The 14,036-nt window shown below is 32.0% G+C and overlaps 1 protein-coding gene across 24 annotated transcripts in view; it reads left to right on the forward strand.

Annotated features, from left to right (window-relative positions):
- Nucleotides 1-14,036, forward strand: part of DGKB (diacylglycerol kinase beta) — a 747,505-nt gene that overhangs the window by 254,864 nt on the left and 478,605 nt on the right. For 9 of the 24 annotated variants that reach the window (XM_078342642.1, XM_078342648.1, XM_078342660.1 and 6 more), the window contains one exon: nucleotides 13,507-13,542. The exons of 7 other annotated variants lie outside the window; for them this stretch is intronic. In XM_078342642.1, coding sequence (XP_078198768.1) covers nucleotides 13,507-13,542 — 36 coding nt within the window. The remainder of the gene's footprint in view (nucleotides 1-13,506; nucleotides 13,543-14,036) is intronic. 8 more of the 24 variants (XM_078342645.1, XM_078342652.1, XM_078342646.1 and 5 more) reach the window with 1 other exon arrangement.

Genomic DNA, 14,036 nt, shown 5'->3' on the forward strand with positions numbered 1-14,036 from the left:
TCTTTGCTGTTGTGGCCCTTCTTTGCATAGGAGGTGAGTGCTAGGTTCCTCTAGTCAGCCATCTTGATGGTGTCTGGAATCTTAAACATGTAGCCATACATGAGCATTATCCAAAGAAAGATTAAAATGTATTAAAATCTAAATTTTAAAAATAGACTTAAACAATACAAACAGTATTATATATGTCTGATTCTAAAATGAGGATGGGAGATTGTATATTCATGAATGATTTAAATGATTCTACAAGTTATTGCTAAGAGTATTCAAAACAGCTTATATAATATACCATATGCGGCAAAGTAAAGCATAGTGAATTTGTGCCAAAATTAAGTGCAAACTTAAATTTATTTCACAATACCCTTCAAAGTTAACAGGGGTAATTTTTCATTATTTCCCTGAGTTTCTTGGTAGCCTTAGCAAAAATAAGTATTCTAGGCTTGATTATATTCAATTAGAGAAAATATTTTTTATTATTTTGTGGTGACTGAGACCTGAGATTAATTTTCCTATGTGCAGTTGTCTAAAGAGTATCTAAACAGTATTCAAACAGTATTCCAATAATCAATGTAGTTGTATTTGTTTCCTTCTATTTTTCTTTTTTATAACAACTGTTGATGCAGATTGATAGTTTATGACCCAAGTGCATTTTGGTATTAAAATGTCTACCTATTGCCAAACAAAATAGTGATCATTATGCAACTTGAAAATAAAGAAGAAGCATGACAGATGAAAGTTAGATGGATGCCATATATTAAGTTTTATTTTGTCAAACAGAAGAAAATACCAATAGTAATTGTTTTAGATGGTCAAGAATAAAAAAGAAGACATTTACTTTATAGTGCACTGATTTGAAAGAAACAAAAGAATTAAGGAAGACCATAGGAAAAAAATAATGTCTTAGCAGAAAGTAACTGTATCTGTATTCAAATAAGGCAAAATCAACACTGAGGACAACTTAAAAAAGTAATCTGGAGAAGAGGATTAAGAAAATCTCCTCTGACTACTAGAGAGAATGGCAACTAAGTGAAAAGAGATCATGCTACCCCTAAGTAAAACAGACGAACAAACAAAAAACTAAATTATTCTCTTAAGTGTAAAGAAAACAACATTGAATGAAGAAGAACCTACGTTTCTTCAAATTAATTTATATACTTGGTGCAATTTGTGTGCAGTTTTTAGGCTGGACAAAATAATTTCAAATTTTGCCTGGAAGAATAAATGTACATAAACATTATAAAATTTTGAAAAGGAAGAGTAATAAGAAAATGCTTATTCTAAGAACTCTTAAAAATATGTTTGTTAAATTTGCAGCAATCAAAATGTATATTAATTGCTCTAGAAGTTTTAAAGATGTGAGAGAAAGTCTAAAGAAGTATTGAACTATTTGTAATTGTGTAGTCTATTATAAAAGCCACATATGAAATCTTGTGGAACATCAGTGGTATCAGGATTATTGTATAACCACATGAAAATAAAGTAAGGTAAATTTTACATTATTACAAAAAATGAATTAAAGATTTAATTTTGCCTAGGCATGGCCTTTTCCTTTTTTTTTTTTCCAAAGTGAGAAAGATAAAATATTGACTGCCTTGAATAATGAAAATTTATTTTAAAGACAATGCTAAGTCCCAAAAGTTATAAATCAATTAAAGATAAGCATCATAACAATAACAACAGCAACAACAAATCCCTGTATTGTGAAATGCAATCTCTATTTTGTAAAACCAATTCCTATATTGTACAAAGCAATGAAAAAATATAAATTAAAACAATGAGATATAATTTTTGAATCCATTCTAGCAGATATTTTGTAAATGATAATACCCAGTGTTGGCCAGGATGTGCGAAGCTTACTGTTCTCATTAAACACTTGTGAAAGTAAATTTCCATATGCTATAGCACAAAAGTTCCCAAATATGTGAACTTTTATGTTGATATTTCTGCTTTCAACTTTCAAAGGAATTTGGGATTGGGGCAAGGCAAATATCTAAATCTAATAGCATTAGGGTAGAAGCAAATACTTTATATCATTTTTATCTTTTAATTTTTAAATTTTTAATGCAGTGAAAACCAGACATTTTTAACCACTGCTAGTCATTTAAGGATAAATTCCACCTTGTCTAGGTAATTGTGGTTTTTAATGATTCCTACTGAAATAGTGGTCATCAGAAAGGGTTTATGCACATGAGTTCTTCTGTTTTACTATTAAATATAGCTTGTTTATTCTCAACTTTTACATGAAAACTGATGAAGAATTAATTCACATATAACTTTTGGTCCACACATCAATTTTGTAAATAATATCATGATCGCTGACTCATTTCTGTCTTTGTTCCCTAGTTCAACCCATATTCCCTTTTATGTGGAATAAGGACAGTTCCATTGAGCTTTCCATGATCACTCCTTGCTGTCCAGTCTAGTTTATAAAAATCTATTGGTTGAAATTTTGTTGCTAATACTCTAAAGAATTTTGAATTATTCAGCCTCATTTGCCCAAGGAAAGCCAAACCATGGAAGATTACTGCTCTGTACCTAGTGACCTATTCTTTGTTACATTATTCCCACTTTATCTTGATCACAAATATTTTCAGATTACTTCCCTTGGTTATTATCATTTCTTCAACATCCTTGAGTCTCCCAATATGTATATGCTTCAGATTTCTTTCATTCTATTATTCTTTGCCTTAATTCTCCCAGAGCTTCCCATTTTTCCCCTATCATGATATTTCTCATCAGTAAAATATCGATTTCCTAATTTACAATATGAAAAACATAGCCAAGGCACACTTACGTAAGTTAGCACTAAACAGCATGATGATTTGAGTCCAGTAGTTCAATTTTGTTTTTACTGTTAGTGTGTTGTAGAACTCGTTCCAGTGAAAGAGCTGTTTGTCCTTCTCCTGTGCAGTTCTTGTATTTGCATGCTGACTCTTGTCTGGCTCTTCACATATCCATAAGTATGTATATGCAGGTGTGTAGATACACCCACTGTGTCACATTCCTCTCTTTTTTCTCAACCCACATTAGTGTAACTTCTGATTGTAACATGGATATGAAATTGTTCTTGCTATCCTTACTATATCTAATTGCACTCTTTGAGGTGGATTCCCAAGGAGTAGATTATTATACCAAGATTTAGCTTTGTGTGATTTATGAGGGAGGAAGAGCTCTTTAGAAAGAAAAAATACAACCTTTAATGAAGGGAAGGAGGCAGAAAAAGGAAGAGGCAAGCTCTAAGCAAGAAAATAATCATGGTGATAGTTTAAGTTGGACCTGTACCTTTACGGCTTTGGAGAGAAAATCCTATCATAGGATTGTTTCTAACTTAAGGCAAGGAGACTGGCCTTTTCTTGCTTACATAAGTCAGTCATTATCTAGTGCGTTCTAGCACAGCCTATTTGTGAGTAAAGGATAATTCTTGGGATGACTGCGAGCTTTCAGAAGTTAACACTCAGCAGCTGGTGATGGGTGCTCTGTCACGGTAGCAGAGGATCTGCTTTGAGCTACCACCAGCATCTACTGGAAACTCTTTCCAAGTATAATCTTTTTTGAATGCTCTACAGTGTTTGGCCCTGTTTGAGATGCTTACCTCTCATAGCCTCTGACACTCATCCAGTGCATTGCCACTAGGTTTTCCTTCACCTTTGAAGCCACACTTTGTCAATATTGCTAAATTCCTAGTCTTCCTTTCATTCTTTAATATGTAAAACGTTCATTTTTGTTCACTTCTCATCTTATTACACCCACACTTTCTAAATTATCTCATCCAGTTCCAGGGCTACAGCTACCGTGTTTGAATATGTCTGTATGAGCCCATTATCCCCACATGCATCTAGATCAAAATGCTCACTTCATGTTTTAAATCTCCTCTCGGATATCACACAGAGGCCTCAAAGCCAACATAGTAGGAATTGAACTTAAATAATTTCTTGGGAAACTGTTCCTTATGCTCATTGACTAGCACTCCATCATTTTTATCCCTCCCAGGGAAAGAATTTATCTCTTTATCTTTAGTAAGTAATTTGATTTGGACGTAGACTAGATTCTCAACAAATATTTACTGAGTGAATGAATAACATTCAGTCAACTTTTGAAAATTCCCGTCACTTACCACTGTTTTCCCCAAGTCAAGAAAAAAAAATCAGGCAGTCACATATGTATCAAGTAACAATTAAAACAAATATATGATAAGGAGGCTTAGTTTTTAAAAAATTGATAACTCAGAATTATGTTATTACAGGGTAATAAAATTGAGTTTAAAGTGTGTGATGATGAGGAAACATTAGCAGATACCAAATTATCATTATTTGGTTTCTGGAATGGCCCTTGAAGCATTTTTTTAGTTATTACTAAATTTTGACTTGCTTGTGATTGTTAGGTTGTAGTTATATAAAATATCCAATAGATGGTAGTGTAAAATGCCTTAGATGTAAAATGTGGAACTATAACAGGTAGAGAGTATAAAGGGAACATTTTCAGAATTCTGAGGAGAATTGAGATGTTTTTCTGTGGATATTAAATTGTATTTAAAAAACATATCTTTAAAAACAATTTAAGCGATATAGTTTTCGTGTAATATAAATAATCAGTCTTCTTTGTGTTCAGAAAATGAAAATTGATATTTATTACAAAATGGAACATCAAAAATATTCACATTCTCTTGTTTACAAGCTGTGGCTTTTTGGTAGGAGTTACTCTTAGCTAATCTAGCATTTTAGTGAATATTATTCAGATAGAATATTTTCAGCAAGCAACTATTGCTCCATGTCTTTTTTTTTTTTTTTTTTTTTGAGCAGAGTCTTGCTCTGTTGCCAGGCAGGAATACAGTGGTGCAATCTTGGCTCACTACAATCTCTGCCTTCTCTGTTCAAGCAATTCTCCTGCCTCAGCCTCCCTAGTAGCTGGGACTACAGGTGCACACCACCAAGCCCAGCTAATTTTTGTATTTTTTAGTAGAGACGGCGTTTCACCATGTTGGCCAGGATGGTCTTGATCTCTTGACCTCATGATCCACCTGCCTCAGCCTCCCAAAGTTCTGGGATTACAGGTGTGAGCCACCGTGACTGGCCAGCTCCATGTCTTTATTACTGAAATTCTAAAAAGATTTTAAGTTAACAATAAAGCAAAACTTTATAAGACCATTTTCATTTCCTTAGCAGTGTGGAACCATTATTTCTTTCACTTTTGGTCTCCACCAAGACCAGTTTAGTGTCTGAATAGAATATGATAACAGAATGTGATTACAGCATGCATTCATATATACATATATATGCATGTAAGTATATATTCACACATATATTTATATAAAAATGTGTATAAAATATATTTTTGAATGTTGTAATCACAAGTATATACATGTATGCATACATGTGTATGTATATATATATACATGCATAAATATATAATCTTATAGAGTTAAAAATTCCTGTTTTGAACTCTATAAGATTGTAATAATTTAATAATTTAAAACTGGTTGAGTTTGCTTCTAAAGAGCATATAAGACATATACATTTGTATATAGCCTAGTATCTTAATACTCAGGCGGAATTTCCATTACAAAGTGGTCCATGTCTACTTGTAAAATTAAATGCTAAATTTTTATTACCAGAACTATGTTTTAAAAACATATATCTAAAGCTTAAAATTTCTGAGGAATCTATAGTAACATTAAAAGCTTGAAAATGTGTATGTATCTTACTTTATTACATGCAGCTCTGAAATTTTTATGTTAACAATTCATGGCATTATTTTTGACTAAAATAATGTATTTTAGTATTCCTTTGTACAAGGTTATTTATTTATTTATTGAACAAAGGTTTATTTAATATAACTATATGCCTGGAGAAATAAAGATGAATAGCTCTTAGGTAGAATGTTACTGTTTGAATCAGCAGCTTCTTGTGAGCTATGTATCATGTGTCCCTCAGTGTCTTTGTGCATTTACTATTTTTTAATATAATTTTTATAATTGGAATGTGTGGTACGATATATTATTCATTCATTCAAGAAGCTATTCTTAGCTGTATATGAATGTACTGCTTAAAGAAAATATGCTCCTGTAATTACTTGAACTAGCTTAAGTAATTCAGGTTACTTTATTAAAAGACAAAAAATAATTATTGTTTTTCACAAGTCTGGGCTTTTCCGATTGTTTTTCCTAAGCCATGTTGGGACAAATATTTTCAGATTTGTAATATAATAATTGATTAAATAGTTAGAGTTAAATGATTTTTGCTCACCAGATAGATTCTATCTGATGATAACATCTTTATGGAATAATGGGGCTCTTAGATTCCTACCTAATTCTTAAAGTTTTTGTAGTTATGTCTTGCACTCTTTTCAAAAATGATGACACACAGATGTATGTACTCAGATTTCCTAGTATACTGGATGTATATCATATTACATAGCAAAGTTTCTATTTCGACTAAATGGATTTAAATATAAACTGTGCAGGCAGATCTCAAGTGATAGTCTCTTAATAGATGTCAGATACTCTTTATTGCTACTCTTTTTTATTTCAGTAACATTTTAATTAATTCACACTGATTGAATAAATGTATATTGAGACTTGTTTCCTAATGAGGGCGCATTTAGAGGAAAGGTTCTGCATCATTCTGATATCCTGTGGGTAATTATATTCTAATTATATGGTCGGGGGAAAAGAGTCTATAACTCAGAACTGATATTGTTCGTTGGACCCAATTAATTACATGCACATAATGAAAGTTTATGATAGTGTTGACTGGTAGTCAGTGCAAAAATTTAACTCGATTGAATCTTAGTCTAACGTGAGTACAGAATTGGACTTTAACCTGGTTAGAAAATACTTTGTCATGAGCTCAATGGATTTAAAGAAGCAAAAGATAAGAACAAATCCCATTATAACCTCTTTGCTTTTTATTCAAGATCTTTTTCAAGGATGATAAAAAGGAGACCTAAGCTTTAATTCTAAATGTTATTATCAATATTCTTTCATTATCTATAGTGATATTTTTATATTCTGGAAAGCAGGAATACACTAACTATACAATGGTAAATTTCTAGAACTGGCTCATGTTTTTACAGGGAGAGAAAATAGGCATAATAGGAAGTATTATAGATTAATTTTATGAATGTAAAATTTATATGTATCATTCTATTATATTGAGTTCTTTGAAGGGAGCAATTTTTTTTCAAGCTGCCAACCTTCCTCAGACCCCTGTCCCGAACATTCACAAACATAATCATATATATGAAAACACACTCATAAGTAGATATCTATTAATGAATTATATGTAAATTAAGAGTTCTGAAGAATAATCTGAAAGAATAGTCAATAGGCTGTGCATGTTTCATTTGGAAATGCATTTTGAAGATGGTTGTTCTAAATATCAGCTCCCATCATTCTCCTCATTTTCAATGTTTTCTTTGCTCAGTCTTTGGAAAGAACAGTATCTAATACTGAGGAAAGCAACAGAGAGAGGATTTTGTTCTTCTAAGAGCTTCCTGTGTCTATTTTTCTCCACTGCTTTCTCTCTTTGATCTATTCTCTACCCTCCTCCATCATTTCTTCTGTATCTCTAATAGACCCAAATAGATGTTTTTATTTTAAAAAATTCTGTTGGTTTCCCTCTACTTATTCGCAACAAAAAATATGTTTAGCTATAGAAAGTGTAACTCATAATTTCTTGCTGAGTTCTTAAGCAGGCAGTGAAAACTAAGGGAATCATTTTGGTTCTGATGTTAGTAAAACAGTTAACCGTTTATTAATAACTTAAATATGTCAGGCATTATCCTTTTAATCCTACAGGTAGGTGTAATTATGATGTCTAGTGAACATTTGAGGAATGTGAAGTTTAGGGAGATTAAGAAAATTACCTAAAACCACACAATTTGTTAAGTGGCAGGAGCAATAGTTGCTTTTCTCAATATCCCATGTTCTAAGGCTATTTTAATGTTCATGCTGCAGTCCCCAACAATTAATAATGCATGAAATAAATTTAAGGAACCTAAAAACCCTGTCAGAAAAGAAATGGAAAGAAAAACAATACTTAGAGAAAGTAGAGAAAAATAGATGTGAGGAGAAAAAAAGAGTAGAATGTACCAGAGAATGAGGTCAAAAGAATGATAGTCATGGTAAAATTATTTTACAAGTGTGTAAATATTCAAATATTCTTACTGTGGATCACAACTTAAAGAACACCTCTTTAGTGATAGCTACTTCTAATGATTTTATGAAACCTAGCTAAACAGAGAGGGTGTTACTCATTTCTAATGGTATCTTTTGCTAGCTAATCAAGTAAGCAAGCCAATAACGTTAAAATTTGGCTTAGTTGTTCTTACTGGTTGCATTTGTATTTAGAAATCCATATTTGAGATGATCTGGATATCTCTATAAAGATAAATATTTAACATTTTAATTGAACACATTTGATGCCTTTATGTTTTTAAACATCCATTGCACTAGGTGCCCAATGCACTTGTTTCACCTCTCCTGAAATTTCAGTTACATTTCCTTTCCAGACATACATCTAGACACATATTTAGGGAGAGAGGGTAGACGAAGCTTCACACTCCCTCTTGTCAGTAGCCTCTGGACGATACTCTAAAATAGACATAAACAATCACATTTATTGGAGTAAGAATAGAATATTTTGTGAGCCATTACAGTTGAAGGGTAATGAAATAACCACATTTAAATATATATATTACCATTAAATTTCTGTTAATGCAAGCTTTAAAATTTGAGTCAGGTGAGTAGTTAGTCAGTCCTAGGACCCAGGATAAAATTACAATATGTGTAACTTTCAAAATGCTTTGTTTTTATATTACATCTTAATTAGACATGTCAAAGTTTTTGTGGAAAAGAAAAATAATTTATGATTCTTTTGATTGTCTTACTAGTATTATGACTGAAATAATCTTTTATTAAAGATTAATAAAGATAAATATTTTAGACATTAATATTAAAATCATTTTTACTTCACTTTCTGTTTAAAATTTGCATTGCATTCATGTGCATGAGTGTACACAATTAAGGACCTCAAGAATTATAAAGTTTAAACAAATTATATGAAACCAAAATATGAAAATAAAATTCATGGAAGTCAAATATATATGTAATTTTTATATCTTAGAGATCCTCCAAAGGTATTTTATCTTGTGTGAGAGAACAACTTTAGCTGTCCAACTAAGACAAGGTGTCATTTTGTGACGACGGTTTTTCTTTACCTTGCCCTAGTCTTTTCTCTGTCTTTCACTTCTTTTCTGATGTCAGATATTCAATTGTATATGAAGGGAGAAAAAAAAACGCTCTTTAAAACAGTTTTATTTGGAGCACTTAAGCTAACTACTGCACTGGAAGTTATTGTGTTAAATTAATTCATATTATTCAAGCCAGTTTTTCAGGTAAAACAAGTGTGTGTGTGTGTGCGTGTGTGTGTGTGTGTGTGTCACTTTGTAGATACAGTGATTTATAAATATTTTTCATTCATCAATATTTTAAAATAATTTTATTTCTAAACCACTTAGAAAATGGAGGCATAACTAAAAATAGTCATTTAAAAAATATATCTTCTTGCTACTACTGTTATTTGAACAAATAGAGCCTGTGTTAGGGAAGCAATATTCTGTCACTAACTTTATTTTCCGGGCTTAGGCATCTAAGCTCTGATTTCACCTTCCCAATCTGAAAGATAAAGTATCTTGCTTTAGAGGGTGTATTAAATGAGGCAAAATAACAAACATGAAATAAATATATATGCAAAAATATAAAATATATGTGTATTAATATAAATGTTCTTATATAAGATATCATTTAAAAAATTTTCCTTTGGTCTTGAAATAACTAATGACTCTTTTAATGTAAGTTCTGTGCTCTCATTATATCTTAACTAAGTCAAACCTCCAATAATTTCCACCGAAGATTTTTCTTTGTCCTATGACAATTTGGATTAAATTGTCAATTTAAAATGATTACACATTAGAAAATATGAAGACAGGAGATATCCTAATACTTAAGAATAATAGAATTTTAAAAAATTCTTTGATATTAAATTGAACTTAATAAGTGCCCTGAAGGTAAATGCATCTTTTAAACTAATTATCTGTACTGTGTATTCTATTTAATATTAAAAAGATACTGATTAAATAAAATCAATCACATATCTCTGTAGTCACACCTCACATTGGATTAAATAAAAATATACAGTTTCCATATTAATTCTTATTAAAAATACATTACATTTAGAATCATGCACATGTGATAATTTTCAAAAAAACTAAAACATTTTCTTTGCTCATCTTTGATATTTAAAAATTAAGTACAGGAGAGTAAAAAGAAGTAATAGGATAGCTAAATTTATTTCCTAATAAGCTCCTACTTTCTTAAAGATCTAAGTACCATGGCTTGCTATTTGGAACAGAAATAAACTACTGATGAACATGTAAATTTAAAATATAACTCTGTCTATACATTTTGGTTGTAAGTGAGCTCAGATATATCTTGGTTTTGTCACTCTCATTCTTGGAGTAAATTTTTAGTGTTTCTCTCAGAAGGCTGTGTGTTGCATAATAAAATTCTCAGGGCTGGTGGCTTTCTCTCTTACATATTTAAAACTGGCTCCAGCTGGATCATCAGTGTTGGTTAATCTGCTACTGCTTTTTTGTTTGTTTGTTTGTTTTTTAGAGAAGAAGCCACAAACCTCTGTTTCATTACCTTTTTCATTGCACCACCCCTGTGCCAACCTCACTTGTTCTCTATCGGTAGATATCTCATATCCCTACTGCTCCGAGAAAGAGGAAGACTTCACTCATGTTATCCATAAATTACCAATTAATAGAAAAAATGGTAGCTAGGTTTCACTTTCATGCCACAATGTCTTTTCTTTTTCTTTTTTTGATAATTTCAAATGGGGTGTTTATTATCCAGCATGGCATAGTCCTTGCCTTTGCAACATCAGATCTGTGTTACCCATGTGTGTTATCTTCTTGGCCCCTGTGAGTTTCGGCATTTGAGATCCAAAAGAAACACATTCGGAAAAGTGCAATGCCTATCAATAACTGAAATATTGCTTTTTCAAAAACCCTTTGTTTTTCACTTATCTTTGATAGTTCCCTCTCTGTCTCTCTGTTCCTCTGTCCCAGCAGCCTAGAAAGTTACCTCTACTTCTGTTTTAAAAGAGAGCTCTGTCTCCATGAAAATAGTACTCCTTTATCTCTCTCCCACACACCTCCATGACTTCTCCCCCAAACTTCTAGCAATTTCATAGTTTCCACTGAGATAATGTTCATATTTTTATTTGATTTTAGAAATATTTTACACACTTTTAGGCATTAAAGAATATAAGAAGGGGTAGAAAGAACTTTTTTCTCTCAAACTTTATTACAAAATGTTCACAAACAATATAACAAATCCAGTGTATTTCCCACATATATTCAATAATTGCTATTATGTTGCCATAATTTCTTTATATATACTTCTCCAAGGACAGTTTTCTACTTAATGACATTATTCTCTCAACTAAGAAAATTGACAGTGATTCCATAATATCAGTCATTATCTTGTCCATATTCAAATGTCTACAGTTATCCCAAAAATGCTTTCTGTTGCTTTTAGTTATTTACTTTTTTTTGGGTGGTAAAAGTGGAAGTGGACCAGGAGCTATCTGAAGCTCTTGCATTGCATTTGATTGCTATTCTGAAGCATTTAGACAACCATAATCTTTTCACTTGGCTGTCCAATGCCTGCTCTCCAATGCCTGCATTGTAAGCATACATTCTTCTAAGGTAAAAGACATCTCTGACTCATGCTCTGAAGGCTACTTGAAGTCTCTTATTTTGGTTGCTTGAGAGTCTCTGAGAGTTTCCTGGGTCCATGGCATAGAATAGGATAAGGATCCATAGGAAAACATTCTTGATCTGAATTTGAGGAAAAGCAAACTTGTATATATTATGACAAAGATGGAAGAATTATATTCATGTCTTGCAATGTTTATTCAGACCTTAAGTTTCAACCTAAAGCTAAGAAAGAAAGAAAGATAATAAGGTTAGCAAATATCCGAATTAACCAAGAGAGAAACTAGCACAAACATTCATTGTCCCTTGTGTTATGTAGACTGATTTGGACTCAGAAGTTAAGAATGTTCCTGAAGTCAGAAAGCTTTCAGTAAAGGCTCTACCAAACCTATTGTCAATTTATCTTCAAAACAACAGCGGTTACTTCCATTAGAGTCTCCCGTGGAATGGAATAGCTGACCAGAGTTCATACTCTTCTACCTCATGACTTCTTTTGACTGGAAATCTGTACCTACAGTACTTTCTGCTTATATTATGGCAGCATCTTCCAGATAGAGCTGTATTCCTGAACACCTTAATTTTCTTTGAGGCTGTGCTGGACCTCTTCTTGTCCTTCTGTATCACTTTGAGTGCACTGAATTCTTTAGTCCATCTCTATTCTGCACAGCTGTGAGGGTGTCAGGTTTTACCTGTCTCAGATACAGCTATTTTGTTGTTGTTATCGTTCTTGCTGCCTTTCTAAAGTTCTAACGGGTAAGGGAGTATAATAATATTTGGACTCTCAGATTTTTCATACCTGTCTCAGTGATCTAGCATTGGCCAGACCCTCCCTCATATAACTTGTATCTGGGGAGGAAAAGGGAATATACTGACTACCTCTTTCTTTGCAGGGACACACAAATATCTAAGAACTCCTGGCTTCCCATCCAACTCTTCTTCTCCCATTCTAGCATAGGAAAACTTTATCTAGTATTATGTGTGTGATTTGTCAACTATTTATCCAAATTTGTATTTTATGTTCTTACTTCCATAGAATGTAGTCTTTTGGAGTTCAGTGACCTTTTATCTGTTTCTTACCACAAAACTAAATAAAACAAAGGCTTTCCAATGTGAACTACCAAGTGGGAGGTGGTGGTAGATAATGGAAAATACAATTGTGAAGGCTAATGTCAATGTATTTAATCCTATCTTTAAAAATTACTCTCAAGTAAAATCTTACTACTTATTTAATTATACTTTTTATTCTTTTACTAATATTAATGGAATATGTTTTCTTATTTCTAGAGTATCACGAAATAAAATGAACAACATAAGCTATGTCTACGTTCAAAAGACACAGTATTTTTAGGAAAGAATGAGAGTTGGACTTCAAAATGAAAAGTGGGATGGGCAAAGGGCAAGTTAAAAAGTTAATGGAAATTGTTTATAAAAGAGAATGGAACCTGGAAATACAGCTGGCTAAAGAGGTTGATCAGCATGCCTTGGGTAGAGGAAGTTGTGTTTTGAATAAATAATTTCACAACCTAACCCACTCTGTGTTTGAGGTTTTCTTATTCAATGAAAGATATTTAATTTTTTAATTCAAGGAAGCAGTAAAACTATACCAAGGAAATGTATTTTTAATTTATGGATTTATTTCACAGCCGTATAATAATATGCAAAACTTCATTGATACTTTGTTTTGAGTTTGACTCTTTTTCAGCTTTAATATGAACTTCTCTTTTTCAGCAGACTCTGCCCACTTCAGGAGTTTCAGTTCCTGAGGTGCGTAAGCAAAACAGGTTTTCACACTTTAAATTATAGGTCATTATACATCTTGCATTGCTGTAAAGAACATTTTGTGCTGGCTCAGTGACATTTGAATACCAGCATTTTATATTTTATTTTTTTTCATATTCCACTAATTAGAAGTGAGGATTTTCATGTTTTCAGTGATGGGATAGACTTGAAGAATTTTCAGTCTATAGGAAAACAAGTAGTTATGTGACCTAAAGTTCACAGAGAAAAATAAAGGTTACTTTGCAAAGAGTTTTTACTAGCATAGGAAAATAGTGTTATTTCCATTTTTTTTACATTAAAATGTGGATACATTGCAGGAAATCCAAAACAATTTATTCTTTGAATCATCGAAATGTAAGTTTCAATGGTAGTACTGTGAGAGACTCTTCCTTACTTGAAAGTGCCCATCACTTTTAAAGAATACAACTACATTAACCACCTGTCCCATGCCATTGTGTAGAAAGACATCAGAATAAAAT

The sequence above is a fragment of the Callithrix jacchus genome, chromosome 11 (genome assembly GCF_049354715.1).
Source record: "Callithrix jacchus isolate 240 chromosome 11, calJac240_pri, whole genome shotgun sequence".
Taxonomy (NCBI): Eukaryota; Metazoa; Chordata; class Mammalia; order Primates; family Cebidae; genus Callithrix; species Callithrix jacchus.